This window comes from Hakea prostrata, chromosome 2, assembly GCF_041222555.1.
Source record: "Hakea prostrata isolate BN-2017 chromosome 2, UWA_Hpros_2, whole genome shotgun sequence".
Taxonomy (NCBI): domain Eukaryota; kingdom Viridiplantae; phylum Streptophyta; class Magnoliopsida; order Proteales; family Proteaceae; genus Hakea; species Hakea prostrata.
This window is the reverse complement of record NC_142601.1, coordinates 56860735-56878115: the sequence shown is the minus strand read 5'-3', so window position 1 is coordinate 56878115 and position 17381 is coordinate 56860735. Positions and strand designations below refer to the sequence as shown.

General features: G+C 37.5%; 3 protein-coding genes across 3 annotated transcripts; 1 reads left to right on the top strand and 2 right to left on the bottom strand.

Annotated features, from left to right (window-relative positions):
- Window positions 1-1285: 1285 nt before the first annotated feature.
- LOC149025121 (Dynein light chain type 1 family protein) lies at window positions 1286-2929 on the top strand. The gene is made up of 2 exons (XM_089143076.1): window positions 1286-1836; window positions 2200-2929. Exons 1-2 carry the CDS (start codon window positions 1456-1458, stop codon window positions 2350-2352), a joined length of 534 nt encoding a protein of 177 aa, XP_088999202.1. The 5' UTR covers window positions 1286-1455; the 3' UTR covers window positions 2353-2929.
- Window positions 2930-6110: 3181 nt separating this feature from the next.
- Window positions 6111-6485, bottom strand: LOC149025120 (uncharacterized protein At1g15400-like). Its single transcript, XM_089143553.1, has one exon. The coding sequence runs from the start codon at window positions 6483-6485 to the stop codon at window positions 6111-6113; it is 375 nt and encodes a 124-aa protein (XP_088999679.1).
- A 3020-nt stretch (window positions 6486-9505) lies between these two features.
- On the bottom strand, window positions 9506-16997 carry OCP3 (overexpressor of cationic peroxidase 3). Its single transcript, XM_089145338.1, has 4 exons — window positions 16762-16997; window positions 13687-14037; window positions 11250-11558; window positions 9506-9969 (listed from the first exon to the last, which is right to left on the bottom strand). The coding sequence occupies exons 1-4, from the start codon at window positions 16975-16977 to the stop codon at window positions 9820-9822; spliced, it is 1026 nt and encodes a 341-aa protein (XP_089001464.1). The 5' UTR covers window positions 16978-16997; the 3' UTR covers window positions 9506-9819.
- Window positions 16998-17381: the final 384 nt, after the last annotated feature.

Here is a 17381-nt window from a genome sequence, read left to right as displayed (position 1 = left end):
TTCTTCCTTTAATGTCAAAAAGAAAGACATTCATTCTTAAGGATAGACATCGGTTGTGAAGCTCATGACATCCCATGATATATCAGAAGAAATAAAACAGAAGGCAGAGGAGAAGCCAATGACAGATCAATCAACAATGAGAACTTGAAAGTCCCAAACTGCACAGGTGAAAGTGAAACATCAGGCTGGAGCCAACCTGAACCCAATTGAACTTATGCCATCTGAAATTTGATTACTTTCTCAACTGTAACTTATTTCAAGAAAGCCAGAAATATTTCAGCTAAGAAGCCTTGTGCCTCTTCACTCATACTCTTCTTCTCTCTGCCTCAGAAACAGTAGCACCTTGCTACGATGTGAACTCTAGAGGTGTTAATAATTAAACAAATCTAACTAATAATATATTACAAATTCACATGGAAACCATCTGTGACTTCACTTCAAAAGAAGATAAGCTACCCTCTGCTTGCAAATCAAGTCCCTGGAAAATAATTTTCTAATCCCCAACCCTTGACCTTCTAAATAATAAACAAACATCTTACAAGCACTACTGTAATTGTAGATTCATAATTGCATACAGTTTAATATTAGGTTAACATAAATGAAAATGAAAATGTCAGTGTCATGACAATAAATAAATTCCAAGTCTAGATTCCAATTAGATGGCATTAGGTGGCCGAATAGCCAACAAGTCGCATACATTATTGGGCAAGTTTACATCATCTGAATAGATGGTAATGAATGTTATACATCATGATGTACTCTTGATTCTTAGCACCAGACAAGGGAGTACAGTGGTGTTGTGATAGAAATCTTATCTTACTGTCTACATTCATCTAATCTCAACAGATTTGAATAATTGAGATGTCTAAAAGATCCAAGCAGAACTTCACAAACCTGTAAACCCGAAAGTGATATGCTATTTCCACTAATTTTGGGGTTGAAACAAGTACATGAAACCATTAAAGCATTCCTATTTCCTAGAAGTGATGCTAATTTACCTTTCTAGATCTCAAATTCTACTTACCCTTACCATCATTAATTAACTAGATGGGAATCACAGAGAGGAACAACCCTGTGGGGTATTCAGTTAAAAGAGACATTTCTGGTGGAGTTGTCCCATATGCTGACTTTCTACTAGAAAATGATTTGAGGACAATCATGCTTTAGAGTCTAGACCAATTATCACCACAGAACCTGTTACTAATTCTGAACCAAGCAACAAAATATATCAAATATTGCCCAAGCACCTCCCACCATTTTTTATTTCATAGACCAGAAGCAATAACACATGGGTTGTTCCTCTGAACTATACAATCCCGTTCTACAAATTGATATTATCTTAATGGGTATATCTGCCCTGTATGGATTCATGATTCCAGGAAAAGGACCTTCACCTATTACATACTCTGTGAACTAAATATTCCAACCAACCTACCCATGTAAGAGTTTCCAGTAATGGACTCTCATGATAAGCAAAGAAGAGGCTTCTTCGGTTCTTACCGTTCCGGTGCTCCGGAATCAGATGCAGCAGCAGCCAAGGCAAGCAAACCTGTTTCACGAAATTGGGGTCTGAGGAAATCAAAGACTCATCATGAGAAGGAGAAAGCTGGCGCTGGACGAGGTGATACAGCCACTGTGGTGAAGCTGGAGGAGTCTAGGAAATCTGTATCACATGTGGAAACAAACCTATCATCTGTAGCATCATTTCTTCAAGTGGAAGTTCTTGCTACAGACATGCCAGGATACATGCAAGTTCATGCCTTCAGGTGTGCTAGAAGAACCTATGACAGCTTAGAGAAGTTTAGTGCTAAACATATGGCTTACAACATTAAGAAGGTGAGTCTCTTAAAAATCTTTATTATTAATCTCTTCCTTCAAAAATTTCTGAGAGTTTAATCAGCAAGAAGCATACATGGGTTCCTTTTAACTTGCCTAATTTGGATGGTTATTATGAACCACAGAGGACACAAGGTGTCTGCAACAAAATCTATTTCTGTTGGGTTCTGAATTTTTTCAATGAATACCACAGGGAAGAAGACATGATCCAAGATTTCAGATCTTACCCTGTTCTCTTCGTTCTTCCTTTTGGCCTGAACTTGGACCAACCAATACATGATGAACCAATCAAGCTTTTCTCTGTCTTCATTAATTATAATAATGAGGCTGACCATGGGTGCATGTGGGTTTGCATGGTTGCAGGAGTTTGATAAAGTATATGGGCCTGCCTGGCACTGCATTGTGGGTTCAAGTTTTGGATCCTTCGTGACACATTCGACAGGTTGCTTTCTTTATTTTTCAATGGAAAAAATATTTCTTCTGGTGTTCAAGACAAAGGTTCAGAGAGCACAGTGACTACAAAGGAACTTACATAATATAGGCCATAAGATAGGTTTGACATCTTTATGGTTTCATTACTATATAATGTCTCAATCGTAATAAAGCTTTATGATTTATATACGAAGATTTTAAGATCGGTAGATTTTTGTGAAATCACTCAAAACTGATTGTTTTCACAATTTTGATATCATACTTCCATGTTCCTAAGTATGATGAGGTATCAATAATTTTTTTTTGGAACATGAGCTTTTTATATATGTCATCCGCAAAGATCAAACCCACAACATCTCCATTGAGAAATATAGATCCTACTACTCTATTAACCCTACATTCGCAGTGAATTGATGATACAATAATTATGTTAATCAATCTATTTCTTTTTCTTTCTTCAATTCTTAATGGTTTGCAATTGCAATTGATTCCTAAAACAACTTTTCATTCATATGATCATGTTGATGAATGGAAAAATCAATTTGGACAGAAAACTAGGGCACTTAGGAATGATTTCAATCTGCAAAACCAAATACTAAGACCCACAGAAATACCTGAAGTTTCTGAACTATAGCCCATCACTCGGGTTAGAATGGAACTGACCAGTAATGACAAACATTGACAGCTGGTCTTCTTCTGTTTTTTTTTTTTTTTTTTGATAGAACAAAAATTTATTTATTTAGAGGGAGAATCCCCTATTACAATCTAGGCCTAATGTATCAATAGTAAAATCCAATGGAGGTGGGGGGTAGGTAATAGTTAATAAGGCATCGTGTGAAATGGCATTTTCCATAGCAAATACATCCGCTACCATTTTAGCCTTGCGATATATATGGCGGAACGTGAGTGAGGCAAATGACGCCTTAAGTTGCAGAATATCCGAGAGAATTGGGAATATCTTCCAAGGAACTTCATGTGGGTGGTGTTGCAAAATGTAAAATAGGGTTTGATTAGCAGTTTCTACTTTAATGTCAGTCAGATGAAAATCGCATGCCCACTGTAAGGCTTGACGTATTGCCATAGTTTCTATAGTGAGAATGTCTTAGAACTCAGTTCCTCTTCCAAAACAAAAGAACATGGAACCCCGATGATTCCGAGCAATATTGTCATAGCCTGTTGTCATGCAGTCTTTAAAAAATGATTCATCCACATTCAACTTCCTGTCTGTAGAATTGAAGACTTTTCCAAAGTTGAAAGGTTATCTAAGATGGCGAGTGACAGTGTCTTAATGAGACTAATATATGCTCCACTAGTAGTGTTTTTTCTTTCTTTTTCCTTCTTGGTAAACAAATAGCTCCACTTGTGTCAGTCATGGCTTATTTTAAATTTTGCAGACGAACTACAACCATGGAGAATGGTAAATGGTAATAAATCAATTCTTAATTTCTCCCTAGGTTCTGGGTATCACGACCATGAGAGAAATGTTTGTGTTCATAGATCATTTGAAGTTAAAATATTATGAGTGAAAGAAACCAAATCAAAATAAAAAGAAAAAACACCACCGCCCACCGCCCAGCATGTGTGGCTGTAGACTTGTCAGTGCTTCTGAGTTTGATTTTGACTTTCTACTGTAGATTCTGGTTGGCCAAAGATTAAACAGGAATTCTATTCAATCTTGACAACCTTAGTTGATCTATGACCTTTAGGTTCAAAAGTCAGGTTCAAAAGTCAGGTTCATCAGCTTGGACCAAACTTTGTGCAGGTATGATCTGATTCGATTCCAGAAGAATTTATTAACACCATTCAAACGTTAGAAACAATGATGGTTTGATGTTGAAGATACCAAACAAAATTCTAGACAACTTTTGTTAGTCATCTTAAACTAAACTTGTTAGTAGTTTAGGTTACTATGGAGAACAACGTTTACCATTGAAGAAAACCTGCCTAACTCTGCATATATATAAACATTTCTGTGCATTCATATCTTCCATGATCCTATGGAAAGGACGTTTTACCAAATGAGATTGCAAAAATGAATTTTCATGGAAATGACTCACTACCAATGTGTCATATGTGATTCCTATCTTTCTTGACTTTATTTCTTGACCAACCACGTGTCTCATAAGGTTAGATATTGATAATTTCCTTTTCACCAAAAAACTAAGAAAATAAAAAAATCCCCTCATTTTCCTTAATGATTTAAAATTGTTCATATTATCAAATTCTCAATGTAATCTTCAAAGAAGGTTTTAAATTTCGATACCACATCGGGATATCAGAGAATATGACATGGATCGACAATGGATTAATCCAATATCAATTTCAATATCAACAGTGATCAACAATATGATTAAAACACCTGCCTATATTGAAAAGGCAAACTTGTCGACAAGAATTTTCCATACAATCAAAGTCTAAGAAGGCAATTTTCCTACGTAATCTTATCTTAAATGCTTTTATTAAAAAATAATTTTGATGTCTTAATCTTAGACTATAATTATGATTCAATGACATAATCACCATTACACCAAGATCTATCTCTACCTACTTAAAAATTACTAACACCTTTATAAAATCTAAATAGAGAACCATGCTTTTGGAATTTGCCATGAATTGTCATTAATGTATGGCCTAACTGTAGTGAAAAATGACATATGGTATGAAGCACGGGTATCTAGCTTTACCTGATTTTCAAATTTAAACAATAATTAAAAGGATATTATATATATATATATATATTATCATTATTGTTATCCAATAGAAAGAAAAACAATGAAACTGATTCTTGACAGGCACAAAACGTCACCATGATCCAACTCCACGCCTGAAAACTGCTAGGTTCCACCACCTCTTATCTCTAATTAATTATCTCTAATAAATTAATAATTATATTACTTCTCTCTCCACCCATGCTCTAGCTAACATGCGCCTTCTGTCATATTAGATTTCAATTGTCTAATATGTATTATACAGAGAATACTTCAATTCCATCACTATACATTTAGGAGGAAAATTTATGTTGAAACACTGAAAATTTCCTTACACATATTCATCATATATTTAGAAAAAAAGAAAGGTTGATGACCCGTGAACAAGAATAAGGTAGACAAAGGATGAATCTATCTTTTAAATATGTAATGGGCAAGTATGATAAAAACATAATCATCCCAACTTGATTTTAAGATATTGGTATCAGATTCATTTGGTATTAAGACATACACATACCTTGTTGGTAGTAGAATGCCTGATTCGTAGATGTGCTTTTGGCACAGTGAAACACAACCTCTTATGTAAAGATAGTAAGAAAATTTTGATTTAAAGTTCCATTCCTCTATACCTTCCTCCCTCCCTTTTATTTTCCATGGAATATGAGCCCCATTCATGTGGAAATGGCTGGTTTGATGATGAAAAAAAAAAGAAGAAAAAAGAAACCCAATAGAAAAATGAAAATTTTGCTGCACAAAAAGAGAGAGAACCTCAATTCGCCACTGGTATTTGTTTATACATCAAAATCATTTCTGCAGGACCCAAAACAGAGACAGACACTCATATGCACAAGCATGACAAGTCCAGAAACATGAAACAGAACAGCAAAACCATGTCTACAAAAGAAACTAAGAAGGAGAGAAGAAAGAAGAGAATTGCAGTGATTTTTGGTATGTTTACATGTAGACCTGCATGTCATTCATCATCTCATGTCCTTCAGGAGCTTTGAGATGGATTGGTCTAGTCTATCTCTCTGTGTATATGCAATTGAGAAAACCAGAAAAAAGAAAGGAACAGATGATGGATCTCCAAGCAAACAAAGCTGGCCGGCCAGGCACAGCATCTAACAATTAATCCTAAGACCTGCGCTTACGAGGTGAATGTTTATTATCATTCTCTGGCTTTTTGAAGACAGTACAGAAACCACAGAAAGATACCTTAGGAGATGGTGGGTCTGCAACAGGTAACACCTCTTTTTCTGTCCGGTGCCGGCGCCGCCCTCGGCTGCCCTCGGATTGACTTCGCTCCAACTTTATCTCACTGGATTGGTGGTGATCTATTCTTGTTCTCCCTGCTCTTACACTTCTGCTTGTTCTCAACTCCCTGTTATCTGTTCCATCTTCTTTCTGCTTCATCTGATCTAACTCCCCAGAAACAATTTTGTCATCCCATACCAACCCTGATGAACCTTGCCTCCTAAAAGATATTGTAGACCTTTGCAGACCAGCCATGCTCACAGCCCTTCTCTTCTCTGATCTATGGATTCCTGCTGTGAATTATGAGAGAATTGAATTAAAGGCTAAGCTTCTTGTTTAGACAGCCTTTATATATGTAGAAAGGAACAGAGAGAGAGAGAGAGATGGGGGAAAGGGGAAGAGGGGAAGAGGGGAAGTGGGCATGTGTGATGTCTCCACTAATATAGTAATTTCCTACTGCTAATGATACAAATATGACTTTGCTATGCATAAGAAATCGTTTTGTAAAAAAAAAAACAATTTCCAGTTTTCTTTGATTTATTCCTTGTTGCTTGTTTGACTGGTTATCAGTACTGATCCATAAACCTATCTTTAGGTATGATGAAGATTTTTACCAAAAAAAAAAAAAGGTATGATGAAGATATCTACTAACCCAGATATATCCAGAGAATTCCCCAATAATTTGGATCCGTAAGTCAACTAGTTTTATTTATTGAATCTGTAGAAATTTCTAAACCAGAACAATAGTTAATTTTTTAAATTTTTTTTTAGTGTCTGGGCCAATGTGCACACTTCGATTACATCCTCAAAGGAAGCTTTGTCATCCGCAAAGATCGAACCCATGGCCTCTTCACTGAGAAATATGGATCTTACCAATCTACCAATCCTATATTGACAAATTCAATAATTAATTTGTACAACTTAGGTTTACAATCACAATGGGTTCCAAAGGAACAGAAGAGGACCCATGGGAGGGAGTGAAAATCGTCAATTTCTTGGGAAGTTTGAAATCGATTGATGTTATGTCAGGTAACCGTTTTAAATATCGGTGTCAAGCATGGCCGATATCGATACAATAAATTAATACAGAAGGGTTATATCCGTCCATGGTAGATGATATTGCACTCATCTTCTATTAGGTAACATGAACTCATGAGAAGAGATCTATTGAAACAGGACTGTTATGGCAAGTTGGGGATGGAAAGTCTATCAACCCATGGATGGATAGATGGATCAATCAATATCCAACGGATGTGGGATGCCTACCTTTTGCAATGTTAGCACCAAAAAACCTTTCATCTTTTATTGACGAATGCACACATAATTGGAAAAGGATGAGTTACTAAAATGGTGGCAACCAGAGGTAGTAAATAAAGTGTTGGAAATTCCACTTCCTGTATCTTAGATTAAAGATTGGAAAATATGGCAATGGACAACAAATGACAAATTCACAGTTAGATCGGCTTATTTGATGGCGACAAGTATCACTTCAGATACTCAGCAACCACCTCTCAATTGGAAAGTTTTCTAGAAAGTACCACTTTTACCTAGAGTTCAGCATTTCCTATAGAAGTCACTTCATGGAAAATCACCCACGGCATCCTTATTGGAACAGAGGGGTTGCAGCTGCTCCATGCTATGTCTCCATTGCGGTGAACCACAGACAACTCCTGATCACATCTTGATCAATTGTCAGCTAGCACATGCAGTGTGGGAATAACTACAGTTTCCTGTCTTAGCACAAACAGGTAATCTTGTGGACAAAATCATTTCACTTATCACACAATGGAAACAAGACCAAAGCAATCAAGAACCTCTGACAATACTTACAACAATATGGCTCATGTGGAAGGCTTATACTAGTCTCTTTGATAGGCAGGAAAGACCGTCACCTGATTCTATAACTTTCGGTATTTGGAAAAGCTTGCACTTCTACAATCAGGGGCATACCAACAAGGAAGATACATAGGCCATACCATCCATTATAAGATGGGAGCCTCCGCAGCCAAACTTCGTGAAATTAAATGTAAATGGCTCTTTTCTTGAACAACGCAAACTTGGAGGCATTGGCGACATAGCAAGAGATGATAAGGAAAGATGATCTTCTGTTTTGGAAGGAACACAACTTCAAAAAATTCTCATAATTGAAGCGTTAGCAGTACGTCAAGCGCTAATATGGGCCCGTGACTTTAAGTTGACGAATATCCAACTAGAAACGGACAATCGTGCATTAGCACATATTCTGAATCACGACTCAACCACAGCTCCTTGGAAACTCTTTCCCATCATGGCTGATATCAAGGGGATCCTACCATCGTTCAATGAAAGCGCACTTACTCAAAATGCCTTTCTTAATATTGCAACCCCACCCCCTAATATTCGATGATTACTGTAGTTTGATCAATTAGCGGTAGGATGTAATAGAGGCTTTTCCTTTTAGTTAATAGAATTAACTTTCTACCCAAAAAAAAAAAAACATGAACTCTAAATCCAATTTTACCCTTGTTATGAACTGTCATGCTGGTAGCAGATTGTTGATATCTGACCGATGGAAGGCTTGAAAAAAAATATCTATAGTACTCAAAGAGGATTTAAAATATAATTAACTTCACAAGTTATATTTTTAAGAAATATTTTCTTATCTATATCCCTTATTAAGGTGTTAAAGAATTTGTAATATATTTTTCAAGATATTGCTTGGTCGCTTGGGTTGGCACCTGGTTGCGTAATCCCTGTCGTCTTGTATCTAAACCCCCTCCAACACCTTGAGTTATTTAGACTTTCTCTCTAAACTATCATTTCAGATGTATACTTTTATATTCACAAAATATCAAAAAGATAATAAGAACTATTTACACCTAAGCATAATAAAATAAGAAACATGGAATTCCCTCTAGCATTTAGAAATTAGAAGGAAAAGGAGGAAGAAAAATAAAAAAGGATCATCATCAAACGAGAAACTAAAGCTTTTGAGTTTTTAAGGTTTAGGTGGTCTTCTCCAAGCAAGCAGGATTAATAAAATGGCAGCTCCAAAATGGGTCAGCAAAGTTGCTAAACAACTACTTCCATACAGCAGCTTCGTCCACCAAGTGGCAGAAAGATAGCTACTTCTTTGTACTATCTGCAGAAAAAATAACTCTAAGAAAATTAAGGAAATTTTTCAAAGACTATAAAATATCCAAAATTTTCTGGGCAATCTTCATTTGGAAACTCTTAGAGGGCCTCCACTCAGCTCCCACATTTTTAATTTCGGTTCTTGTTTTTGTATTTGGTGGTAATCCTACTTAACATCATGGGTTTAGGTTCCAACATATTGTACATGGAACTAGATGAAGGTAAAATCTGGAATTCTGGACAAGGATGACATTGTCAAGCATAATTAAGCATTTTATGACAGAAAATTTGTGACCTGAAAGATGGGAAGCTAGTGCTTATGAAGAGCTAGAATCTACCCTATTTATGTAGTCATTTTAACAGACAGCAATAAATCGGCCAAACAAGAGATGAAGATACAAAGTGATGTATAGAATATAAACAAGACATTATGTTTATTGTTTAGATACATCTAAGCCAGTTTTTAAAGGTAAATTTAACTGCTAAAGACAGTTTCAGGAGCAGACCGCTTGTATGGGAGGTAGTGATCAGGTACCCCTTCCTCCGCACGCTTGTCCTCAAACCACTTCAGCACCCTTTTGCGTGGCAAGTTGGTCAGATGAACTATGCTGCTGATCATTGTATTCTGCATGGTCATTTTTGTGCAAGGTGTAAGGATCAAAGGATGATAACCATACAGCTAATGCATGTTTCAGAAAAACAGCATAGATTGGATAATAGCCACATCACAAATGTAACCCATTGAAAATAGGTGTAGCAGAAAAATAAGAGGGAAAAAGGAGGGTTGGGAAGAATCATGGAAATGCATGCAACTACATTGAATCAGTAAAATAACTGATAGGAACGCCAAGGGACCCAAGACAAGCCCCACCATCAAAACTTGCAACATGAAAAGATGAGTCAACTGAGAAACATCTACTTCTGTTCTTGAGATGGGGGGCTTTTTGGCCTCCCTTACCATATTCATGCAAGGTAATGGGCTAGTCCACTGAACTTGGATGTCCAATTATGAGAGTCATCCTACTATTTAATATTACAGAATATGGATAATAAGAGCTTGTACTAAAGCAGGAACAAGCAACCTTACAAAATCCACTTAGTACGACTACACTAATACATGAAGATATTGGAAGAGAATAAACATATCCTGCATAAAGCAATTGAACATTCAAATTGACAAATACAGGGGAAAAAAAGAATAAGAAGATCTTCTCAGCACATTTACAGTGTAAAAACAGAAGCTGCAAGGGAGTTAAAAACTACGGTTGTAAAACTTTTACTTTAACTCATCAACTCGCTGTAAAAAATTAATAAAGAAGAACAAATCAGAGACCGTGGATGTGCTTCTAGCACAATGGGTGGCAGCCTCCATTTAGAGGCTTAAAGTCCAAGGAGGTCAGTGGTTCAATCCTCCATTCCTACCACACCTTTCCCTTCCCTCTCTCCATCCCCTTGGGCCTGTGGGCACCCAGTCTTATGACTGGTATCAACAATGCCACCCCCCCACCCCCCCCCACAAACACACACCAAAAAAAAAAGGGGAGAACATATCAGGGATCAATTGATGTTTTCAGTCAAAGCAAGTCAATCCAAAAAAAAAACTCATCAATTTTTTATGTACCCACTTGAACACTAGCTTAAAGTTTTTTTAGAAGGGTTTCAAATTCTTACAGTTGAATATTAAATAGCCAACATGAATTTCTGTATTGTTTTTCAGCTGACTAATGATTTGTGCTATTTATTCACATAATTTCTTAGCAACAAGCAATAATTCCATAAAGAACATACTGGTTTTCAGCTCCTTTTTTAAATTTCCTTCTTCTTTATCCAATGTTTTGACTGACATGTTTTTTTTCCTCTACCACCATGCAATATTTGTGTGTAAAGGAAAAGAAATTTACTCACAGAAGGACGTTTTGTGCGTCTATAAACTCTTTCAAAAGTTTCAACATGCACTTTCTTCAGCCTCTTCTGCGCGGCCCATCTACTTTGAGTAGCATGTACTGGTTCTCTCACCTTGGTCTCAGGTTTTACAACATCAACCTTCTCTTCTACAGAAGAAGGCTCCATGCTTTCAGTTTCAGGCTCTGAAATTGCCGTTGCAACTTTATCAGGTAAAGCAGCAGACATCAATACAAGGTTGGGAGGGGGTTCACGAAGCAATTGAAGGACAACTGCCCTGTCAAGACATAGCTCAGCTGCAAGTCTTTTGATCTGCAACAAAAGAAAATTTCTGATATAGAGTGTTGAAGTTAGAATGCATTAACTAGATTCCCATGGGATGAAAAGAAGACCCATATATATATATAGGAAAAACCATGCATTTAATCATGGAACTAAGTCTTGGTTGATGCTGACCAAAATCCGCAAATTGTTTTGGTCTTGGGCCTGGCTCAAAACAAAAGACAAAGTAGTAACATTAAACAAGATCTCGTAGATCTTGAATTCAGGCCTGACCAAAACCAACCTCAAAACTGAGATAAGAACTTGTCTTTAACAATTACCAACCTATGCATAATAAGAAAATGCAGCAAATGAGGAATTTAATAATTACCAAAGTATGCACCTCAAGATAACATATAATTCCATGGGACCAAATAATGTTTTCCACCTTTGCTACTCAGGACCATCCATACAGTATTTTATTCACACATGTTCATATTTAGATTATTTAGCATCTGGAAATGCGTAGACACGTAAAGAATAAATAACACAAAAAACCACTGCTACCACACTTACACTCACCCAAAACCTGTTTTTCTCTATTATGATTTTTCAAGAAGGCTGGCAAATCTTCTGTTTGCAGAACGGAGGTCAAACATGAAATATGCAGTAACTTCTATTAGGCTAGCCAGGTGTTCAATTTCTGGCAAGGATGCTTGTAGAATCAAGTTTCATAGTGTAGTGCTTATGGAAGAAGTCAATAAGTGTACATTCTCCTCCTCCTACCTCATTGAAGATCAAGTCTTCTGAAAGATTTTAGTCATGTGATATTTTGATCAGTAATTATAAGCAGTTACAAGGGTGCATATCATCCGCCATTCAAAGGAATGTGGAGTATCATCTTTGACCATGTATAATTGTATATACTAGAGTAAATTAGATTGAATTTCACAGATCCCCACATTGTTGACTCATTCATCATTTGCCGTCTAAATTTTTAAATCGTTGGCAGATTGCATCATGATGATTTCCAAAACCAAAATTCACATGATCTCATGAGACCAACCAACAACTACATCCCCAGGGCAAATGGCCCAAGCAGAAGGAAGCTTACTGCATAAGGATGGAATTTGCACTCATCAGTACTTTACTAATACTACACATGAAGCTTCTTAATACACCACCTCATCTGAAAGTCATCAGAGAGAAGACGTATCATTTTCCCATGTGAAATGCTTCAGTGCTGGAAGTCATTACATGTCTATAGGCAATATGGATACTCTGCCCAAACTCCTTAGGCATGCCAACTGAACTGAAAAATAAATTTGATCCCAATTTTCTTGCTAGATATGACCACCAGCATAACAAGGGTGAACCCAGTACCAAAGGCCTCCGCACAAGCAGAGTCTGAGGGGGGGGGGGGGCACAGTTTTCCAATGCATTCTTACCCAAAAAACTATTGCTGAGAGGCTGTTTCAATGCTTCGACCTCTGGATACCACTAATGGTCCACTAACCATTGCACCAAGGGACAAGTCAGCTCCAAAAAGGATCCACAATATCCAAACTATTTTACTCTCTGGTGAATTTCATCACAAAAATGCTTCAACCATGAGGCAAAAAGACAACCATGTTTCTTTCTCTAGTTTATGACACATCCACATAGAGCTTCAACAGATACCAATAAATTTTAATGCTTGATGCCCCCTCCCTTGTAACAGGTATCTTGCTCATCAAACATCTGCCTGTGTATAAACCAGATCACTCCTTAGAAGAATACATACAGCAGCTTAATTGGGCAGACAAAAGTCTCTCCAGTCACCATGCAATAATTTAACCCCGAATAATACCCTATCAAGTTGAATTTCTAGATTTTTTTAAACCAGCCCTCATGGTAGCAAACCTTTTAATAAACAGGACTTCAAAGCCTTAATTCCATATTGCTCTAAAAATTAGTGTGTTCTAGTGCTCAGAAACCATATGTTGTAAGAGATTACAAGAATAGTTCGGTCTAAAGGGAGCTTGGAGGAGAACAGCCTCCGAATTTTGCAAGGCACGTAGCCAGACATCGAGTCTGGCTGACAGATGCTCCAACACCTAGAAATCCCATGCAAAACACTAACAAACAAACAAGATTCACTAGATCACCAAATTTAGAAACAAAGTATATCAGGTCTTACATTTGTTTTACGTCGACCAATCTTTAAAGCAGAAGCCAACTGTCGAAGCTGCCAATTTTTAAGCTTCAATGGTTCTTCCTCTTCCTCTTCCTCCTCATCGTCCTCATTTTCCTCCTCAACAATATTACCACCTGTTGCTTGGTCCTCAGCCAAGTCAAGCAAACCCGACAATTCACCATCTTCACCAAGTGCCTCTTCCAATTCAAGTTCCAGCCTAGCTAGATCTTCCTCACTTATCTCATCATCACCATCATCCATGGGTAGGTCATCATTTTTAAGATCTTCTTCCAGCTGACGGAAAAGAGCCTCGATAGCATCTTCGTCCTCCAGATCTTCACCTTTAGGCATAGACTGTTGGGGAAAACGAAGTGAACAAGTTTATGTAGTTTTGAATACTAAAACCGCCACCATTTCAAACAATAAAAAACACTCAGCAAGTGTCCAATGTTAATTTTTTTAAATATAGAATCCAAGAAATTAGAGAAACCAAAAGGCTTCAGCAATAACCTAACCAAGCATGTGATAAAATGACAAGAAACTAGTAAGCCATTCATACATGGTATCCAGAAATATGGAGAATGCCCATTATCAAGCAACTAAGATAAGGATATTGAATTTCTTTTATTCAGTCTACATGTCTGTCTAACTCAGGAAATAGCAGCTTAGAAAGAAAATCAGATAGTTTTGAATGCTGGTTTCTCGTCCATAATGAAACCGCAAGACAGGGAGCAAACAAAAAAATCTTAATTTTCCAACTCATTGAGGAAAATCCCCCCAATATAAAGCAAATAGGTTAACATTCAACCAACTATTTGGAATAAAATAAGTATTATTTTGTCCAATACCATACTGAAAATTCGTTTATACACAAAGAACCTAGACTTCGAACCAAGAACACAATTAGGGACATCCAAAACATACATGTTTAACAACTCAGCAACTCTAACAGGGACTTGGAATCCTGGAACTGGATCAGGATTGGGCTTTGGAGAGAGATCATCACCTAATCATAGTTATCAAGGCCCATTTAGGCAGCAATTTTTTTTGGAGGCTTGGGGGGGGGGGGGTATGTGGTTGCCACCTTAGTCATATTGAACAGCTACACAATTATTTATGGAAATATTATCTAAGCATTCATTTCAGATATTTTCATTACCGTCCCACCCTCTTGACCTATTTCAGGTCCAATTAAAAAAGTTAAAAAATCAAAATCCAAAAAGGATGAGAAGTGTTGCCCCACATTAATTATGAAAACTAGATTTTTAACAGTATGTGAGATTGCAACCCTCGAATGAGGTTTTTCTCAAATCTAAAGATTCAATAAATCCTAATATGGTATAACAATGCTAAAATCCAAAAAGGCGGTAAAGCATTCATTTGTTTTAGTATTTAACAATATGCCTTCATTCAATGCAATTTTGATAGCACCCGCATTCACCAAACCAAATAGAGTTTGACTAGAATATAAATCCTTCAAGATAAATCAGACTTAAGCAATCTTAGATTTAGTGGAAAGCTTGTTTGGTGTTCTACCTAACACAGAGATCCTCGTTTAGAGAAGAAAAAAAACATTTGACTATTAAAAGTTCTTAGAGAAGAACATTTACTTTAGATGAGATCATCTTTCCTGAGAAAATCAAAGCCAAATGTGAGACTGCGTATATCATGATAGTGACCAATTCCAAGAACAATACAAACCTACTGTATATTTTAATTGTTTCAAACTTCCAATACTATGCTTCTTCAGTTCTGTTGTCTTCTAGCCCCATGTTGATTTTTGTGACTTTATGTATCATAGTGACGATTTTGATGATTTGAAGTAGATTTTTTATGATACAAGGTATTTATTGTAACATGCTAACTTCAGTGGAAATGAGGAGAGAAAAAAGAGGGGGGGGGGGGGGGGGGAACACTATGAGCCCTTGATTACCTAAGCAGATGCCTTGTTGCCTAAGCGCTTATGGATCCCCTCCACCTCCTTGGATCGCCTTAGCACAGTCATAATATGAACCTAACAAAAGACTCCACCTGATGCGAGGATGTCACCAGGACATAACATCCACAGATCACAGTGTGGAAGACCCAGTCAGTGCTCTCTTTGACACCCTGCAGTTCATGGGGGACTTTGCCAAGGTAGTCTACAGTAATGGTTGACTTCACTTTCAAAATCATTTCACCATCAAACATGAAGCTAATGGAGAGCATAATGATGGAAGAGTTACTGCGATCAGCTCCAAATGAGAGACTTAAAGGTATTCATTATTAAAATGCCCTCTCACACACTTATGTTGTGTGTTTGCTCAGGAAAGAGCTTGTCTGTTCTCCAGGGCCAGCATAGAGTAAAATCCTGAGATTTAAAGTGTACTTAGGAAATAGTTACCTTTTGGGGCCTAGCTTCTAAGGGATTAGAAAGATTATCAGCAAGTTCTGCGGCCTCCAGTTCGTTCTGCGTATTGCTTTGAATCTTCAGAGTCCTTATTGTTTCTTGTATTAAGCTTTTTGCCATCTTTCTTCGTCTAAACCTCTCAATACAATCATTTACACCCCCCCCCCCCACGGGGCCAAAAGAAAACCAGACCACCCGGCCTCAAAAAAGATCAAAGCATGAAGAATGTTGGTTTCAGTTTCCTTAGAAGGGTAGTGAAATTGGTATACAATTTGGAAAATCTTAGTATTTTCCGTCTTACTGCATACGGCATACCACAATGGCTCCTCCTGTAAACGATCATTCATCAATAAACCTACTATAGTAACTTCATGTTCTTTATTCCCAACTCTCATACCCGCCGAACCCACAAAATAAAAGAAATGTGGACACTTCATTATCTACAAAAAGAGACAATTGAGGAACACTAATCCTCAAGCAAATCAAAGCATTGCCCACTAAGCCCTTTCCAAACAATGAACACGGAAACCAGAAAAGAGGTTACGTAAATTCGCAAAACTAAACCAAGCGAACACAGAAAATAGTAGAGCGAATCTAATTGCCGGCTAGGCAAGCGTCGTGTGAGATTAGTAGTTAAGAGCAGATATAGAAGCAAAATTTCCATAATATGAATTGGAGGAGCTCATTACCTTCTTGTTGTCGTTGTTTTTCTTCTTCTTCTTCTTCGAAGATGTTACCACGGAACCATCGTTTCTACGCCGGGAGAAAACGAGAGCAGAGCGAGGGAACTGGAGACGTGGGAGAGTCAGGTAGGTTCTGGGCTGGTTCGCCAAGAAGCGTTCGCTGAGTCGGGTTGCCGTTAGACCCCCAAGTGACGAAGCAGAAGTAGAGCTCGCAGCAGCCATTGCTGCCCTTCGCAAACTAATTTGCGCTTCCGAAAATCGGAAAATACAATAACGTGGAAAGGTAGGGGTATTTTAGACATTCTTAATTATGATTACTAATATTTTTTTATTTTTTTTGGTAAAATTACTAATAACTAATGTAACAAATCGCAAATGTGCGCCGATACGGCGCCGTTCCGTTCCGTTACGCGAGTAACACCGCCGAGAACTTGAGTTGAGGCAGCATCCTACGGTGGGATTGAGACCCATCTCATAAGGGAGACACGATCCTACGCTTACTTTATCCTTTTCAAGGTCGAGGGCTTATCGGATGGGCCGGGGCCCAGGCCCAGCTCATTCCGTTTGAAGATGCAAATGTCTTGCAATAGTGGACCAACGGCCAAGGAGTTCTAACCTTTGCCTTG